Source organism: Schistocerca nitens, chromosome 11 (genome assembly GCF_023898315.1).
Source record: "Schistocerca nitens isolate TAMUIC-IGC-003100 chromosome 11, iqSchNite1.1, whole genome shotgun sequence".
NCBI classification, from domain to species: Eukaryota; Metazoa; Arthropoda; class Insecta; order Orthoptera; family Acrididae; genus Schistocerca; species Schistocerca nitens.
This window is the reverse complement of record NC_064624.1, coordinates 126997753-127017296: the sequence shown is the minus strand read 5'-3', so window position 1 is coordinate 127017296 and position 19544 is coordinate 126997753. Positions and strand designations below refer to the sequence as shown.

General features: G+C 40.7%; 1 protein-coding gene across 3 annotated transcripts in view; it reads left to right on the top strand.

Annotated features, from left to right (window-relative positions):
- Positions 1-19544, top strand: part of LOC126213221 (RNA-binding protein 48) — a 100057-nt gene that overhangs the window by 68550 nt on the left and 11963 nt on the right. For all 3 annotated transcript variants that reach the window (XM_049940863.1, XM_049940864.1, XM_049940865.1), the window contains exon 6: positions 13932-14064. In XM_049940863.1, the coding sequence (XP_049796820.1) occupies positions 13932-14064 (133 nt within the window). The remainder of the gene's footprint in view (positions 1-13931; positions 14065-19544) is intronic.

Here is a 19544-nt window from a genome sequence, read left to right as displayed (position 1 = left end):
GGACTGATGACCTTGCTGTTTGGTCCCTTAAACCTCAAACAACAAACCAACCAACCATCCGTGCAGTTTACGGAGGAAACATTATGAGTGATGGAATGGTAAGAAAGTGGGTGAGAGCATTTAAAGAAGGCCGCACAAATGTGCACGATGAACAACGGAGTGAGTGTCCTTCGGTCATTAATGAAAGTCAAAATATAGTTGTGAGCAGAAAGGTGTTGTATTGGGAATTGTCCCTTAAAATTCTAGCTGTACTCTGGTCACGCACTTTGGTAATTCGGCCGGGTCTCTCGCTTTCAAACAAATTGTCTGCCCACTGCTCTCTCGTTGGCTGCATTCCCATCGTACCTCGTGGTGAGTGTTGATTACATTGCTGCACAGAGCACGTAAGTGCACCACTGGTCCCTATCTAGACTTTTACTGTCTCCAGCAGAAATGTATACAGTTGATGAATATGTCTCCAGTTTTAAAATCAGTTTAATTCTTACTACAAATGTAGTCAGGCAAACTGCCGTTTAAACATGATGTGCTACATGTTCCCGCAGTAGATAGCTTGATGAAATTTCCTGCCCAGTTGTCACTTCCATCTCCAAATTTGTTTTAGTTTTCAGCTGCGCTGTTGTCACTGCTGCACTTAAAACTCTTCTGAATTCTTCAAAATAAATCTGCATGTGAGCAACTGCCAAAGTTTCATTTATAAATGTAAGACAGCCCCAATATTAATCAATACACAATGTGAAACAATGACCTTAGCAGCAGTATTTCAATCTGCGAATGTAAGGTGACCCTTGAGATGTTTATATTTTCCCACCTCCGCGTTGCAAATGTTTTGAGTGAAATGCCCAGTCGATGCGCTGTTGTTTTCACGTCAGTTCTACCAACATTGAGAGTGTTTAGTTCTCGGGTTTTTGTAAAATTCCTGGATTCATGTCTCGTCGCTGTGCAGCATATGAAAAGGATTGCGGAAGACTCCTAAATAAATTCCAAAGTGCAGTGCAGTTTTAATACCAATATATATCCAGGACTCTGGTGTCCGAGTCTGGTGAACTGTACCGGTTACATCACATGTACCCAAAGTTGACATCAAACGAAGTTCACAACAATCAACAAATGAGTGAGCCTACAATACATTTGCTCGCAACCCTAGCCAAAAAACGAGTGCCCCAAGGCGTCTGCGTGACCTCTATTTATACTTTTGTTAACAATTACCTACAATGAAAATTACAATTTTATGTAAAATCACAATTAAAAGTTAAACCAAATATGAGCTACACATTGCTAAAATACACATTGCTAAAAATTTACAATCTCAGTGCTGAACGAGGTGAACCTATTTTCAACTTAGTTACGAGTTAATGTAACATTTTCTGACTAATTATATTACAGGTAACAATTACATTTCTAAATTTGTTTATAACAAATCAACTAGTGCCTGAATTTTAGTGCTAACATATATCAGAGATTCAATTAACATGCTTTATTTATATGTCCTATTTAATCTGCTGTAGTAATTTTATACTGATAGGTTTACTGGTACATCCTGACCATGTGTTACATTTCTTTCGATTAGTTTCAGTATTAATTTCTCATTTATATTATGTTTCTCACTTAAGAACAATGTTAAATGCTTTTGGCACATTCAAAATGCACACGGTGGCTTTTACACATATGGTTTCAGCAAAGCATCGTTTTCGAATTATATGTATACTGATATAGTGGTTATTTTTGTATGTAATGGACAATTTGGACTGGTGTTCATCTTTAATGCTCTCCGAGGGGTTCTGATAGGTAGTAATGAGATACAGTAATATTTCACCGTCTACTTTTTGAGTGATGAATTTGAGAAAAAATGTTTCTTACAATTGGGTAAATATGGTACATCCTTCCAGTAGTGCTAGCCTTGCAAGGTACACAGGAGAACTTTGGTGAAGTTCTGAAGGTAGGAGATGAGGTACCGGTGAATGTAGAGCTGTGAGAGCGGGTCTCGAGTCGTGGTCAGATAGTTCAGTTGGTAGAGTGCTCGCCCGCAAAAGGTGAAGACCCCAGGTTCGAGTCCTGGCCCGACACACACTCTGCTGCAGAGTGAACATTCATTCTGCGAGGAACTAATAGTTGCAAAAACCCGGTAGTGCGTTACTTCTACTTTTTGTGCGTGTATCAGAAGCATTAGACCTTTCACCTGCTGAAGGTAACTTAAAGGTAGCACTTCTGTCTCATAATTTACCAGTGTAAAAATTTTCTAGTTAAAGCTCAAAAATGGCAGATATACTCTTCTCTACAATTATATGACACAAAAGTGGGAACTAGCTGCCTCAATCCACAGTCTGTCTCCCTCACCAAAACTTTTGGCAAGCAAACATATTTGTGTTATTTTTAACACAGGACATTCTGAATCCCTTTACCCACTCTCTGTTTGTTGTTAAACCTTCGTACTCAGCATATCTCTCTCTCTCTCTCTCTCTCTCTCTCTCTCTCTCTCTCTCTCTCACTGTCACTGTCTGTATATGTTTGTCTCCCGCTGTCTCTTGTTTTTTTCTTCTTCTTCTTCTCTCCTTTTTTTTTTTTTTTAATGGTCTGGGAGGATCCAGCATCCCCTCCCAAATATGTATGTGGTCTCCACTTCTCTGTATTTTTCATTTTCACAGTCTCCTCTCTCTTTTGCTCTCACTGCATCCACTGCCCGCCATCTCTGTTTCTTTTCTACTGCCATTGTCTACATCTCCTCTCTCTTGGCTCTCACTGCTATTCTCTTCATCTGTCTCACTTTCTCTTTCACTGGCACTCTTTCTCTCCCACTGGCACTATCTCCTCTCTCTGTATCTCCCACTGTCACTGTCTTCTCTGTTCCACTGTCATTTTCTCTCTGATACTTCCTTTCAGCACAAAAAAGCATGATTATGTTTGCATACCAGAATGTTTGATAAGGATGGCAGAATGAAGATTGAGGCAGTCGGTTCCTCACTTTTCTGTTAATCTTTTAAACAGGAATATATTTGCCTTTTTTGTGCTCCGACAGGAGCATTTTTTAGCAGGTTCCTTCTTTTCCCTGCTACAGCATGTGTGCTGCTTTTATAAAATGAATTCTATGGGTTTGTTAAGTTTAACAGATTATTTATATACTTCAACATTTATATGTATATCTAAAAACACAGATTATATGATTATAATAGAGGGAAACATTCCACGTAGGAAAAATATATCTAAAAACAAAGATGATGTGACTTACTAAATGAAAGTGCTGGCAGGCAACAGTTTGTTGCGAAAGCTTGAATTTTGTGTGTATGTTAGTGTTTGTTTGTGTGTCTGTCGACCTGCCAGCACTTTCATTTGGTAAGTCACATCATCTTTGTTTTTAGATATAAAAACACAGATGATGTGACTTACCGAACGAAAGCGCTGGCAGGTCGATAGACACACAAACAAACACAAACGTACACACGAAATTCAAGCTTTCGCAACAAACTGTTGCCTCATCAGGAAAGAGGGAAGGAGAGGGAAAGACGAAAGGATGTGGGTTTTAAGGAAGAGGGTAAGGAGTCATTCCAATCCCGGGAGCGGAAAGACGTACCTTAGGGGGAAGAAGGGGTATACACTCGCACACACACACACATATCCATCCGCACATACACAGACACAAGCAGACATTGTTTGTGTCTGTGTATGTGCGGATGGATATGTGTGCGTGTGTGCGAGTGTATACCCCTTCTTCCCCCTAAGGTAAGTCTTTCCGCTCCCGGAATTGGAATGACTCCTTACCCTCTCCCTTAAAACCCACATCCTTTCGTCTTTCCCTCTCCTTCCCTCTTTCCTGATGAGGCAACAGTTTGTTGCGAAAGCTTGAATTTCGTGTGTACGTTTGTGTTTGTTTGTGTGTCTATTGATCTGCCAGCACTTTCGTTCGGTAAGTCACATCATCTGTGTTTTTAGATATATTTTTACCACGTGGAATGTTTCCCTCTATTATATTCAACATTTATATGCTTTGACACATATAAACAGCAACACATTCTTTCTGGATAGTTTGCTCATCGACCGCAATTCATTGAAAACTCCCAGCGGTATGGTAACTTTGAACCTCTGGATCTTGGTTAACAGATAATGGTAGTGAAAAAAGTTTAAGGTATACTGAGAACATATTTCAATGATCTGCCATGAATAGAAATTATAGAAGTGACCACCACCACAATTGGTACCCTGTTTTTTTCCCAGGAAATGTCCATGAAGAAATGGTGCTTTTATAAGCCACCTAAGGTCCACCCTAGACCGCACCTAATGTAAAATAACCAACTGGTGTGCTCAATTTGCATGGACTGTAGGAGGTGTGTAATGTTTAAATTTTGACCCTGTACTGTAGTGTGACTGCAGTATGCCCGTTCTTTCGCTAGGTAATCAAATGATCAATAGGGCAGGGGCTATTTCAAACATTTGATCCCTTATCTCCATGATCAACACCTGTAAAATCACATTTGCACACACTGTTTTTTGGAACGTACTGCTGCTGTGCACTGTCATGCATGGACGTTATTAGCTGCCTGAAAAATTTGTATTTGTGATAAATGTGAATATAGATGTGACTTCTGCCTCAAAATGTGAAAACAATATTATCTAATAGATGCTGTTTCATAGCAGATTGTATACAGGAGAACTGTTTTATCAGAGATAGTTTGAATTAGCATTGTTTCCTGGATATAAATATGGAAAATGTAACCAGTTTTCAGTTGCTGGTATTATGCATCATCTGACAAAACTCAGTCTGGAAAGATTATCTCCATAAGAACATGTCTGAAAAATAAAAAGTGAACAAAAATGCAGATGTATCAGCGCACTAGTTACTCTGGTGGCACACTGGTTGCGGGTAATTGAATGGTCCATATAAGATACACACCACGTAATGCAACAAAGGATTTGGACTTAGCTTCTTAGAACACAGAAATACATACATTTGTCTGCTAACTGAAGTTCAAAAAGTTTGAATAGTGCAGACACTTAAAAATGCACTTTTAGATGGTGGTGGTTTTGAACTGTGGCTGGGTCAAATACCACTAGACATAATAGGTCCTCAGTGACCTCGTTTACAACCGTGCCAGCCTTTTTGAGCAGCTCCATAGTGGCTGTTACAGAGTACTTTGGGTTCTGTGTTGTGTGAGGTTTTGTTTTCCCATTTCCCAAATGAGCGGAGAGAATAGACCTGTTTCATCACGGAGTTAGATTACGACTCTAACATAACTGAAGGGATCACTGATCCCTATGATCAGTTTCAATTTGCTTTTGCAGAAACTCGGAACAAGGTGTGGATTGGCTGCCCTGTGAGAGGGCGGCGGGGTCGTTTTTCCGTGCTGCTTCCCCCCCCCCCCCCCCCCCGCCCCCCCTCCACCTCTGGCAGTTGCAATTCTCATTTGTCATACTTGTGAGCGGGCTGCCAGTTTACATTGTCCACTATAGTGATGGATAACAGAACTTCTCATTCTCTTTCAACCACACCAAAAGTTTTTCCCTAATGTGCAAATAGTTATTTTTAGTTCTACTTCTGTACTAAGTACCTTGTTGGTTCTACCTGTAGCATTGTCAAATATGAGTTGCACATAGATGAATGCCCATAAAAGATAAAAATCAATATTCTGCAGATTTTGTAATTCTCATATTGGACAGTACAAGAAAACTAATATCAAGAAACACATTAAATCAGAAGAGTATTCTGTTCAACATTGGGACAATAGTGATGTTTCTCAACAGAGTAGCATTCTATTGTTTTCATAATATTGTCAAAAACAGCTTTTACATTTTGTAACTGCAAGTTCTATATGCAAATATATTCATCAAGTAAATTACTTCTTCGACAACAATGTAGTAAAAGATAGATTGCTGCCTACTGTAACGAAAACATGTTATGTTGCACATAGGCATAATTAAAAAACACACAAAGCTTTCGGTCTCAGGCTTCATTAGCAAAAGAGAAACAGAGAAACACTCACCATTCATGCACACAACCAAGCACTCCTCACACACAACTCCGGCAGCTCGGTCCAGAATGCAACTATCACGTGGGATGGCAGCAGTAATCTGGAGGTGGTGGGGGAGGTGGAAGGGATAGTAGTGTACAGGTGGGGAACAAAGGAATGCTGCCTGGCGGAGTGTACAGGGACTAGAATGCCAACAGGTGCAGTGTCAGGAGGTTGTGGAGCAGGGAGGTGAGGAAATAAATAGTGAAAAGGATAGGAGTGGGCAAAGGTGGTCGGGTGCATTGGCAGAGGGCAGCAAATAAACAAGGTGGGAGATGAGAATGGGGAGGAAGTGATAGGACAAAGGGGTAGAGACTGTTGGGTGGAGGCGGTGGGGACAGTATGTTACCATAGTTTGAGGCCGCAATAATTAAGGGGGCAGAGAATATGCTGTAAAGACAACTTCCATCTGTGCAATTCAGAAAAGCTGTCGGTGCATTGGCAGAGGGCAACAAATAAACAAGGTGGGAGATGAGAATGGGGAGGAAGTGATAGGACAAAGGGGTAGAGACTGTTGGGTGGAGGCAGCGGGGACAGTATGTTACCATAGTTTGAGGCCGCAATAATTAAGGGGGCAGAGAATATGTTGTAAAGACAGCTTCCATCTGTGCAGTTCTGAAAAGCTGTTGGTGGAGGGGAGGATCCAGATGGCTCGGTTAGTGAAGCTGGCATTGAAATCAAGCACTGTATGCTCAGCTGCATGTTGAGCCACCAGGGGATCGACTTTTCTCTTGACCACAGTTTGGCGGTGGCCGTTCATCTTGGTGGACAACTGGTTGGTAGTCATACCAGTATAAAAAGCAGTGCAGTGGTTGCAGCAGAGGTGATAAATGACATGGCAGCTTTCACAGGTGGCCCGGGCCCTGATGGTGTAACATAAAGCTGCAACAGGACTGGAATAGGAAGTGCTGGGTGGGTAGATTGGGCAGGCCTTGCACTTGGGTCTTGCACTGGGATATTATCCTTGCGGGTGGGGGTTGGGATTGGGAACGGCATAGGGCTGGCTCTGGGATGTTGTGGAGGGTTGGTGGGCAATTGCACACCATTTTAGGAGGGGTGGGAAGGATCTCGGGTAGGATGTCCCTCATCTCAGAGCATGATGATAGGTTACAAAGCCCTGGCGAAGGATGTGGTTCCGTTGTTCCAGGCTGGAATGGTATCAGGTGATGAAGGGGCTCTCTTTTGTGGCCAGTTCTTGGGGATGGGAGAATTGCGGGGTGTGATGGGAAATAGCATGGGAGATAGTGCCAGTCTGTTTAGGCCTTGGTGAGACCCTTAGCATACTGGGCAAGGGAGTGAGATTTTTAGGTGTGAAAGGGATGACAGCTGCGGAAATGCTGATACTGTTGGTGTTTGATCGGTTAATGTGGACAGATGTGTGGATGGACCCATTAGAGAGGAGGAGATCAATGTTTAGGAAAGTGGCATGCTGGGTTGAAGAGTACCGGGTGAAGCAGATGGGAGAGAAGGTGTTGAGGTTGTGAAGGAATGAAGATAGGGTGTCTTGCCCTGAGTCTAGATCATGAAGATATCATCAATGAACCTGAACCAAACAAAGGGTTTCGTGTTTGAGGAGGCTTGGAAGGTCTCTAGATGGCCCATATACAAGCTCACATCGGAGAGTGCCATGTGGGTTGTCATGGCTGTGCTTCAGATTTGTTGGTATACTTTCCGTTCAAAGGAGAAGTCGTTGTGGGTTAGGGTAAAGTTAGTAAGGTTTATGAGGAATTAGGTACTGTGTCTGGAGTCTGAAGAGCATTGGGAAAAGTAGTGTTCAATAGTGTTAAGACCATGGGCGTGTGGGATGTTGCTGTAGAGGGAGGTGGTGTCAACAGTGACAAGTGAGGAGATCCAGGAGGTGAAGGGCTGGAGATGGTGGAGAGGCAGTGAAGGAAGCAGTTGGTATCAGTGATGAGAGAGGCGAGATTGCTGGCAATTGGTTGGAGGTGTTGATCAATAAGGGCCGAAATTCTTTCAGTAGGGCCACAAGAACCAGCCACAATGGGATGTCCAGGACTGTTGGGTTTGTGAATTTTGGAGAGCATGTAGGACGTGGGCTGTGGTGTCATAGTGGTGAGGATGGAAATGGATTCAGAGGAGAGGTTCTGGGAAGCGCTCTCAGACTTTAATGGGTTTTGAGGCTGTGTTGGACTTTATGGTTGGAGTTTATAGGTGGAGGAGGAGGCCTTCCAGCAGGTAGCCACTGCGATTCACAACAGTTGTTGAACCTTTGTCTACAAGTGGGATGATTAGGTCAGGATTAGTTTTGAGGTTGTGTATGGTTATTCTTTCTGTTGCTGAAAGGTTGGTGTTCTGAGGAAGGGATATGAGGGGTCTGGGGAAGGATGGTGAGGCTAAGTGGGAAGAGGTAAGGAATTTCTGGAAGGTGGCCAGAACGTGGTTAGGTGGGAGCACAGGGGGGGGGGGGGGGGGGGATCATAGATGGATGGAAGTTGGTATGAACTGGGAGAGGCAGAGTTTAGTGTTGGACTTAGCTTGGTTTGGTTGGAGGGATTTTCAGCAAAGAAGTGTTTCCACTGCAAGGATCGAGAGGAGGAGAATAGGTCTTTGACAAGTCCAGCATGGTTAAATTTGGATGTAGGGGTAAAAGTGAGGCCTTCGGATAGGACTGAAACTTCTGTGGAGCAGAGGGTTTTGGTGGAAAGGCTAACAACAGTGTTACAGGTATGTTTTGGCTCTGAATTTTGGTCAGTGTTTGTAGGGAGGGTTGTGGTTTTTTTTTTTTTTTTTTTTTTTTTTTGGGGGGGGGGGGTGTATTAAAAGTTGAAAAGGTCAGTCAGGCAGGGTTTAGGTGTTATGAGGTATGGACGAGGAAGAACACTGTTAGTAGGATAGGGGTTGGTGAGTGATGCCCTGAGGCGGCTGTAGGATGCCAGCAGGTTGGATAACTTATGGAAAGCTGTTCCAGGTGCTGGAGCACAAGGGATTCGATTTCAGAGATGTGATGTATGTAGTGGAGATTAATAAGTCAGTATGTTAATTGAAAGTTTGCCACACGTAAACTTTGTTGCTTCAGTTTTAGGTTACTGCACTCGAACAATCATTATTGTCATTATAGGACCTCAATGTAATATGTGGCCTACCTTTATCTGTGCATAAACTATAATAAATGAGACTCGATCTAGCCGTAAACAGTAGGTTATTTAAGATCAAAGTGCAGTTAGTGTTTTGGACTATAAACCTACTGTAGACAGCATCATTTGAAATAGCCTACTTTAGACAATCACTTTTCAGCCAGATTCTACAGAGGCACAGCTACTAGAGACATATTTGCACAGGTAAACAAGGTAATGTTACATTCTGTCTGCATGATTTTGTTTCTTTTTGTCAAAAGAAGATATGTATTGGCTTTTGAGGAAGCTAGAACATATTAAAAAACAGCATTGAAAAAAATTTGTGTTTCCAAAAATGTAATAAAAAATGTTGACACATTTCTGGTACACCAAGCATGTAAGATACAACATCTAGCAGTTCAATGTTGTTGCAACTCATGCTGTCCAGTGCATACAATCTATACTGATGGAATAAAAGATCCAACACCAATAAGGAGTTGTGCGATATAAATGAAACTTGGTAGACACCTTTCTATATTTGAAAGATCAGATATATTCAGATTTCATGCGAGTCATATAAGAGATACATCGCTAATGCTACTCTGATGAAGCAAATCAGGTTCGCTTTGAATACGTGATGTAATGGTCGCGAGTGTTAGTTACCGTTGAGATTGGACACGGTGAGGGTTTCGAGAAGACCAGGCTAGATGGCTATGTGGCACTAGTGAGGGGGAAGGCCACTGTGTTTGGTTTATGGCTGTGGTGCATGACGATGCGCTGTAGTGTGCATTCCAGTGACTCCGAACCACTGCCATTTACCAGGTGTACCAGTATGAAATGAGCGTTAAGATACAAATGTGTCAATAGGGAACATTTTTTGTGAACGAGCCTTAACTTTTTTTGGTTTGCTTGGTATTACATCTGTCAAAGATATTTAGTATACATCAAGTCATGGAACAAACATCATCATATGTTTTCATTGTGTTAACAATGTCAAATTTTTTACCAGAAAGTGGTGATTTGCGGAAAGCATTAATTTTTTGTTTTCATTTGAAAAAAAAGTGCTGCAGAGTCACGTCGAATGCTTGTCGAGGCATACGGTGATCGTGCTCTATCGTAAGCAACATGCAAAAGATGGTTTCAACAGTTCAGAAATAATGATTTTGATGTAAGAAATGAAGAACGTGGAAGACCACCAAGAAAGTTCGAAGACGCCAAATTGCAAGCAATATTGGATGAAGATGATACTTTGAGTCAGAAGAAAATGGCAGCAAAGCTAAATGTTACACAGCAAACAATTTCTGACCATTTGAAAGCTATGGGAAAGATCCAAAAGTGTGGAAAATGGATGCCACATGAATTTAATGAAAGACAGATGGAAAACCGAAAAACCATTTGTCAAATTTTGCTTCAAAGATATGAAAGAAAATCAATTTTACGTGGAATTGTTACTGGTGATGAAAAATGGATTTATTTTAAGAATCCTAAACGGGGAAAATCGTGGTTTATTCCGGAACAACCATCAACATCGACTGCAAAACCAGATCGATTTGGCAAGAAGACAATGCTCTGTGTTTGGTGGGACCTGAAAGGTGTGGTGTATCACGAGCTTCTAAAACCTGATGAAACTGTGAATACTAATTGCTACAGACAACAAATGATCAATTTTAACTATGCATTGATAAAAAAAAGACCAGAATGGGCCAGAAGAAATGGCAAAATAATTTTTTTACACGACAATGCACCTGCACACAAAGCAAAACTGATTCAGGATACAGCCAAATCCTTGGCTGGGAGCTGCTACCCCACCCGCCATATTCACCAAACTTGGCCCCTTCCGACTACCATTTGTTTTCATCAATGGGACACGCATTGGCTGAGGAACACTTCGATTCCTACGAAGAAGTCGAAAATTGGGTGTCTGATTGGTTTGCTTCAAAAGACGAACATTTCTATTGGCGTGGTGTCCACAAATTGCCAGAAAGGTGGTCAAAACGTATAGAAAGCAATGGTCAGCACTTTGAATAAAATGTTTTTACTTTTCAATTCAAAATTAGTGTTTAATTTTCACAACAAAAAAACGCTCATTTCATACCAGTACACCTGGTATAACTTCAGTGGTGCCAAGCGAGAGCTCTTTGGAGGGCAGGATAGAGGGCTGTTGTGTTTTCTGATGAAAACTGTTTCTGCCTCGGTGCCAGAGATGGCGTGTGTTGGTTAGGAGGAGACCAATTGAGGACCTGCAGTCAACCTGTCTGTGTGCTAGACACATTGGACCTACATCCGGAGTTACGGTATGTGGTATGATTTCATATGACAGCAGGAGCACTCTTGTGGTTCTCCCATGCAATCCTGACTGCAAATTTGTTCATCAATCTGGTGATTCAACCAGTTGTTTCCTTTCATAAACAGCTTCCAGGGGTGTTTTCCAACAGCATAACACCTACCCACATAGCACTGTTATAACCTAACATGCTCTACAGAATGCCAACATGTTGCCTCGGCCGGCTCAATCACCAAGCGTGTGTAGGACATCATCGAGCGACAACTTCAGTATCATCCACAACCAGCATTAACCACCCCTTTATTAATCCACCAAATGCAACAGGCATGGAACTTATATTATAATCTTACCTCCCACACATCACTACTCAAATTCTTTGTCTTTGCACAAACCTTGAAAGCTTCGAGAGGTGTAAGATAGACAAAAGAATAACTTTTTACTTATCTTTATTATCTCATTGTTGTAGGTGGTTCAAAGTCTTGTCTAGGGGTACATTCTTGCAGCTGAAATTTGGATTTTATAGGTTCTTGATGACTAAATAGCTGATGAAGATTTGCCTGTATTATTCTTGAATTTTATTCTTTGTCACATCTTTCAATATCACACCGTTTTTAGATTTTTCACATTTAAAAAAAAAAAATACATTGTTGGTGCCAAACTTAGAAATGTCTACTTGCATCAGAGGCATGCCCACCACTACTACTTACATTCTGTAGTACTCACATTATTTCAAAGAGTTTACAAACTTTCTTTACCTAAGAAGAATCTCCTCCAAATTATATTATTTTATAAATAGATCCAGAAATAAATTTAATAATTAGAGTTAAATTGTACAATTAATTATATGAATTTCAAATCTGCCAGAAAATTCGTAATTTCAAATAGTTTTAAAAGAAGAGTAATTTTAACTGTGTATACAGAGCGTAACAAATTAATTTCTTTTTATGCATTTCAGCCTGAAACATAACATCGTATACAAAGTCATATGTAATTCTTTTAGTGAAACAGATGAGATAATGTTCACCTATTCGAGATTAATCCTGATATTGTGTGTGTGTGTGTGTGTGTGTGTGTGTGTGTGTGTGTGTGTGTGTGTGTGTGTGTTCATTTATATATAAATTAATGTTAGAGGAGGGGGATGCAATGGCTTTTCTTGCTCTTACATTAACCTGTAAATGTGCAATGTTAATCACTTAAATATGTTACCTAGACTAATTTATTCGCAGAATTTCATTACTCTACATGTATTATTTCTTGGTGTTGTGATTTTTTTTCCATCAGTGTACATAAGTATTCCTTTACTCATGCAGTTTGGAACATTTTGAAACAGTCCCAGTCCTTATTGACAAACAAATGAAGCAATGTCGGGCACTGACCTCTGTGAGAAGATAAACAGCAATGCAAATTTCCATAATGCCAGAGCAGATAGATCCTTCGTCTAGCGTGAGAAGTGTGAAGTTTATTTGTGTGTGAATAAGAACAGAAACCGTTTCAAAATGGTCCATACTGCTTTTGTGAAGGAGTATCGATATAGATCTCGTGCAATTGGACAGAATGAGTAAAGCAGTTCCGTTGTGCAGTAAATTATTAGTAGAAAAAGCAATGAAATGCTAGATAATGCGCTTTATGCATATGGATTTCCAGAAATGTCTCAAACCAACTTTTTCTTATATTTTGGATAATAAAACGTTTTTGAAATTGTCAATATAGCCCAGTAAACTTAAAAAGTCAATACATACAGCTTTTTCATAGAGAAAAAGATTCATGCAGGAAGAACACAGCAGTTTTCTGGTATATGTTGTGAGTAGACTGCTAGGCAGTAAGAGGTTCACAGGGCACAAATGTTAATTTTAAGATTGCAATTTTGCTTAGTACACAAGTGTGGCTAAGTAACTGTTAGATATTGCTTTGGATCAGCATGAGTGTAAGATTTGAAAGCTAAAATGTAGGCTCTACCACAAACATTGCAAAAGCACTAATTCAAAGTGTTTTATTTTTAAAACATTTGTCATCTTTGGGTCATATCTGTAGGGGATGTTTGACAGCTGTGATCTCATATGTGAGGTGTTGGATCGTGCTGCATGTGTTCGTGGTAGGGGAATGGCCGTCCACATGGATTTCTGACACTGGGTAACTACTGAAATTCACGCTCAGCATACAGTGATTTATTTTCTCTGAAGCACAGATTCTAATGGTGTATGTTGTAATAACACATTTCATCCACAAAATTTTATTGACTACTATGTGTTTTATCTTTTTTATAGTGACAATTCAGTGTGGACTTTGCATAAATGAAGCATTTGTAAATGTATTGCATGCAGTGAAGATTCTTACGCGTAGGTATTTCTGATGATGAGGGCTTGTTCCTTTGAAACACACTAAATTTTTACTTTTGCTTGCATGGTTGAGCTGACATTTTAGTTTCCAAATTTGAGTACAGCCACAGCCTCCCATCCAATCATGGTTAAATTTGTAGTTAAATTTGAGATGATAGTGGTGGTAGTGGTAACATGAAGTGCCTAATCTAGTTCTTTCCCAACACTAACGTCGATATGTTACTTGTGTTTTTACTCGCAGACACAACAGCCCACAGAGTGGAGGTGATGCGGACCAGGCTGTCACAGCACCACCACTGAAGCGTGCCGCTGATGAACAGAGCCAGACTGCTATGGAGCCAACTGCATCGCTAGTTTGCAAGAAAATCAAAGCCGTGAGTGGAAATCTGACCTTTTTTTTGAAGCTTGTGAAATAGTAGTTAATATCAGCTGTTAATGCAGTTACCATTTTTTATAATTTTACAGATTACAAAACGGTCTTGTAGTGTACCAAATGGGCTACAGAGTTCACAAAAGCTACTGTGTACAGTGGCACATTGACTAAATGTATTGACTAGTTTGTGAATCAGATGTATTATAAAAAATTAGTTATGTATACTGCTGCATCATTAATTTTTTAGTGCTGTGTACATAAAAAGGCAGACGGTGGGGTGATGCACAGTGGAAGGAAACGGAGCACAGTGTGACCACTCCAGTCAATTGTGTCATTCTGCCACACCTGTGTCTATTGTGCACTTTGCACTTCAGAGTGCATGTAGAGAACTTAGCATCGATTGTTGTGTTAATTCAGGTATGGTGAGAGTTCTTAGCCACTGTAGTGTTCATTACAAGTGGCATAAAGCAAGCATAACATTTATTTTCCAAGCATATAAATTTTACATTTCCCAAGCATATAAATTTTTCTAGGAGAGTCAGAAGCAGAAACAATGGCCCAGTGTGACGCTTACCCAAGCATTGCCAGTTTCTATGGTAGATAGAAATAGAGAGCCCACTAACAGCATAGCAAAGTTTTCTCCACTTCCTGAATGAATTTTGACCCTGTGTAATGCTGACATGAATCTTTTTGGCAAATTAAAACTGTGTGCTGAACCAGGACTCAAATCTCCCCTTTCAGGGCAAGTGCTCTAGTGACTGACCTGTTTGAGAACAACTCACGATCTGCCCTCACAGCTTTACTTCCGCCAGTAACTCATCTACTGCCTTTTAAAATTCACAGAAATTGTCCTGTACATCTTGCAAGACTAGCACTCCATCTGTCTGCACAGGACACATTATGCAGCCACCGTCTTGCTTGTGCTGCACTGTAGCCAGCAAGCACAGTTTCTTGTTTACATACGAAAACTAAAAGCAAACACTAGCTGTGTAGGCCAGAGAATCCACTGTACAGAGAAGTAGTGGAGAAAGTTGAAGGAAATGAAACTATTAAAAGATTAAACTCCTACAAGAACCGTTTGGTAAGTGACGTGCAGAAGCAACTGAATACTTTTCTTAGGAGGGGGAGGAAGATACTTAATTTCTGAACACAGTCTTCATTCCTGACTATAGATGTGATCTAGCAGGTTTCCATTGTAATTCCTCTGGAAAAATGCTTTGTCAGACTGAAAAAATTAATTAACGACAATGATCGCATCATCATTTCTTGCAGATTTTTTCCCAATGTGCCTAGCAAAGCATATATGGCACCAGTTTTTATGGTAATACCTGCAGATGAATTACGACAATTAAGAATCTGCATTTTCTAACCGGTTGGTTTATTCAGCACACTTTCAAAGGCTTTATCCCACTGTTTCAGCTGCAGAAACAACTCTTCACTGAAGTGACAAAAGCCATGCGATAGCTATAAGCACATATACAGATGGCGGTATTATCGCATACACAAAATATATAAGGGCAGTACTCAGGTGATTCTTGTGAAAAGGTTTCTGATGCGATTATGATATCGCAGCAGGAATTAACTCACGGAACACAGCATAGTAGTTGGAGCTGGACATATGGGACATGCCATTTCAGAAATTGTTCATGTATTCAATATTCTGAGGTCCACGTCATCAAGAGTGTGCCGAAACCACAAAATGTCAGCCATTACCTCTCATCGCAGACAACGCTGTGGCCAACGGCCTTCACTTAACGACCGAGTGCAGCGCAGTTTGCATAGAGTTGTCAGTGCAAGCAGACGAGCATCACTGTGTGCAATAACTGCAGAAATCAATGTGGAATGTACAACAAATGTAGCTGTTAAGACAGTGTGGCAAAATTTGGCGTTAATGGGCTACGACAGCAGACGACCGATGCGAGTGCCTTTGCCGACAGCACGATATCACCCGCAGTGCCTCTCCTAGGGTCACGATCGTATCGGTTTGACCCTAGATGACTGAAAAACTTTGGCCTTGTCAGAGAAGTCCAAATTTCCATTGGTAAGAACTGAAAGGACAGTGCAGTGTTACGTGGCTTTATGCTTAATTACAGACTTACTATTTTGTTAGCTGATTTGTTTTCACCATGTAACACCTGCGGTTTAATTCCTTCTTCATTGCTGAGTGATGTATCACTTTTCGTTCTTACGCCGCAACTCTTCCTTTCCTATATCTTTGCTATTTTTTATCTATATAAATGATGGTTTTGCCGTTTAACAACTTTTTAATAACTGTGGAAGTATTACAGGCATCGGGTCCCACCTAATGTGTCACCCGCCTCTACGTTTTACGTGAACCTTTCAAGACTCGATCGATCTGTTTACAAAGAGAAAGCAGAATATCTCTTCCTTTGACGTCATCCGACAACGACCTAGGAAGCTCGACGCCCTCGCGGCCCGGGCTCTTCCACGGCTCGCGGTAGTTTGCAGCATTCGTTTTATTCCTTGCCCACTTGCCGCTACGTCGAACTTTAGTGGTGATCGTTGGGCAACGTCTTCCACATTATCTGAAACATAAATAAACTTTCTTCCCACAGTATTTCTGAAAAACCAAAAACAAACTTAAAGAACATAATAATAATAACTGTTCTTATAATTATTCGTACAAGTCTTGGTCGATTTAATGAGGGGTGGGACAGGCCTAAGCCTTGTGACACCACAACAGGATGATAGGATGTCTGTTTAAGACATGTGGGAATGACTTCCAAGGTGCTAGAGGAGTTGTAGAGGGCAAAAACTGTAGAGGAGATTCGAATATATCCAGCAAATAATTGAGGACATGGGTTGCAAGTGTTACTCTGAAATGAAGAGGTTGGCACAGGAGAGGAATTCGTTGCAGGGTGCATCAAGCCAGTCAGAAGACTGATGACCCAAAAAAGAAGAGCTCATTGGAAGGTTTGATTGTGGTGCACACACCACGAAGCCATGGACCTAAGTTGTCATGAGGCACTGTGCAAGTTGCTGACAGCTCCATAATGGTGTGGGCTGTGTTTACACGGAACGGACTGGGACTTCTGGTCCAAGTGAACTGATCATTGACAGTAAACTGTTACGTTCAGCCACTTCGAGACCATTTGCAGTCATTCATAGACTTCATGTTCTCAAACAGCAATGGAATTTTTATGAATGACAGTGTACCATGTAAAAAGGCCACAATTCTTCATGATTGGTTTGAAGAACATTCTGGACAGTTGGAGTGAATGATTTGACCACCTAGATAGCCTGACATGAATCCCATTGAAAATTTATGGGACATAACCAAGAGGTCAGTTTGTACACAAAAAAGCTGCACCTGTGACACTTTCGCAATTATGAATGGCTGTAGAGGCCCCATGGCTCAATATTTCTTCAAGGCAAATTCAACGACTCGTGTCCAAGCGACATCTAGTTGCTGAACTACGCTGAGCAAAAGGAGGTCTGATAGAGTAGTAGGCGGTATCCCAGGACTTTTGTCACCTCAGAGTATAGTGTAATAGCAGATACTGGTTTTCATCTGCAGTTACAAATCAGAACAAAAAGACATTCAGATAGTGATTGTTATTGTTGTTGTGGTCTTTAGTCCTGAGACTGGTTTGATGCAGCTCTCCATGCTACTCTATCCTGTGCAAGATGCTTCATCTCCCAATACATACTGCAACCTCCATCCTTCTGAATCTGCTTATGTATTCATCTCTTGGTCTCCCTCTACAATTTTCACCCTCCACACTGCCCTCCAATACTAAATTTGTGATCCCATGATGCTTCAGAACATGTCCTACCAACCGATCCCTTCTTCTAGTCAAGTTGTGCCACAAACCCCTCTTCTCCCCAATTCTATTCAATACCTCCTCATTAGTTGCGTGGCCTACCCATCTAACCTTCATCATTCTTCTGTAGCACCACATTTCGAAAGCTTCTATTCTCTTCTTGTCTAAACTATTTATTATCCACATTTCACTTCCGTACATTGCTACACTCCATACAAATAGTTTCATAAACGACTTCCTGACACTTAAATCAATACTTGATGTTAGCAAATTTCTCTTATTCAGAAACACTTTCCTTGCCATTGCCGGTCTACATGTTATATCCTCTCTATCTTGACCATCATCAGTTATTTTGCTCCCCAAATAGCAAAACTCCTTTACTACTTTAACTGTCTCATTTCCTAATCTAATTCCCTCAGCATCACTCGATTTAATTCGACTACATTCCATTAACCTCGTTTTGCTTTTGTTGATGTTCATCTTATACCGTCCTTTCAAGACACTGTCCATTCCGTTCAACTGCTCTTCCGAGTCCTTTGCTGTGTCTGACAGAATTACAATGTCATTGGCGAACCTCAAAGTTTTTATTTCTTCTCCATGCATTTTAATACCTACTCCAAACTTTTCTTTAAATATTGCCAGTCATTGCAATCTAACATTCTTCCATATGAGATTGGCCATCAGCTGTTACAGTACCCAGTGAGGTATTTATTTTCATTTTTGAATTGTGTAGGTGGAGTCAGCTCAAACAGATAGTGTTCATCGTGCCTTTTATATGATGCCCAGCATTGACGAAATGCACCAGTTCATTTCCCATTACAAACAAATGATTTTTGAAGGTAAATTTTATGTGCCCTTTCAATAGAGTGGTCCCTGTTGCTCTAGTGCTACATTTGTTTTGTTGTGCACCACGACTGTTGCTGCCAAGCATGCAGTGCTACTGAGTCACTACTGGATTACTGTTTATTCTTCGTGTTTTTCCGTCCCTGTTAATACATATTGATAAAAAGAATATTGGGCTAGATCGACTACCTGTTTTACGATGCATCACAAGAAAAAGTCACACGTGTATGATTGGGAAATCTTGAAGGCTAGAATGTAAGGCCCAGAGCTTCTTATTCCATGCAAAATATTTGTTGTTGAAGGAGGGATTGATTCAGAAATGCTCTAGACATCAAGGTGCTGATGGGGTTGAGTTGCATTCTGCTGTGAAATAAAGTCCTGTGAGTCTTTGATAAGTTGAGAAAAAAGAACATTATTCCAACACGTCCGGGTACATAATTATACTAACAATTCGCTCAACAAAAAGTAATGGCAAATAGACTCCATTTTGCAATAAGGCACGGAATGTATTGCAGTGATATGTCTCATGTTATGGGACCACATGCTTGCATACTGCAATCGTCAAATTTACATATCTAAATATATAGCGGTACTGTATTTATTATCTCTGTAGCCCTCGATTAGCATCCAGATATCACCATAATATACTTGACAATGCAGGTTAACACTATCAGATTAATGGTTTCTTTTCTACTGGAGATTAGCTTTTCCTTTACCTGACACTTTGAGATAATATTAAACTTCTGTCAAATTATTTTTCATACTTTTCAATATATTCAGTACTGCTATAGAATTTCACTTCCCTGTAACCGAACTTTTAATGTTCTGAATACTTGTAATCCTTGTATACATT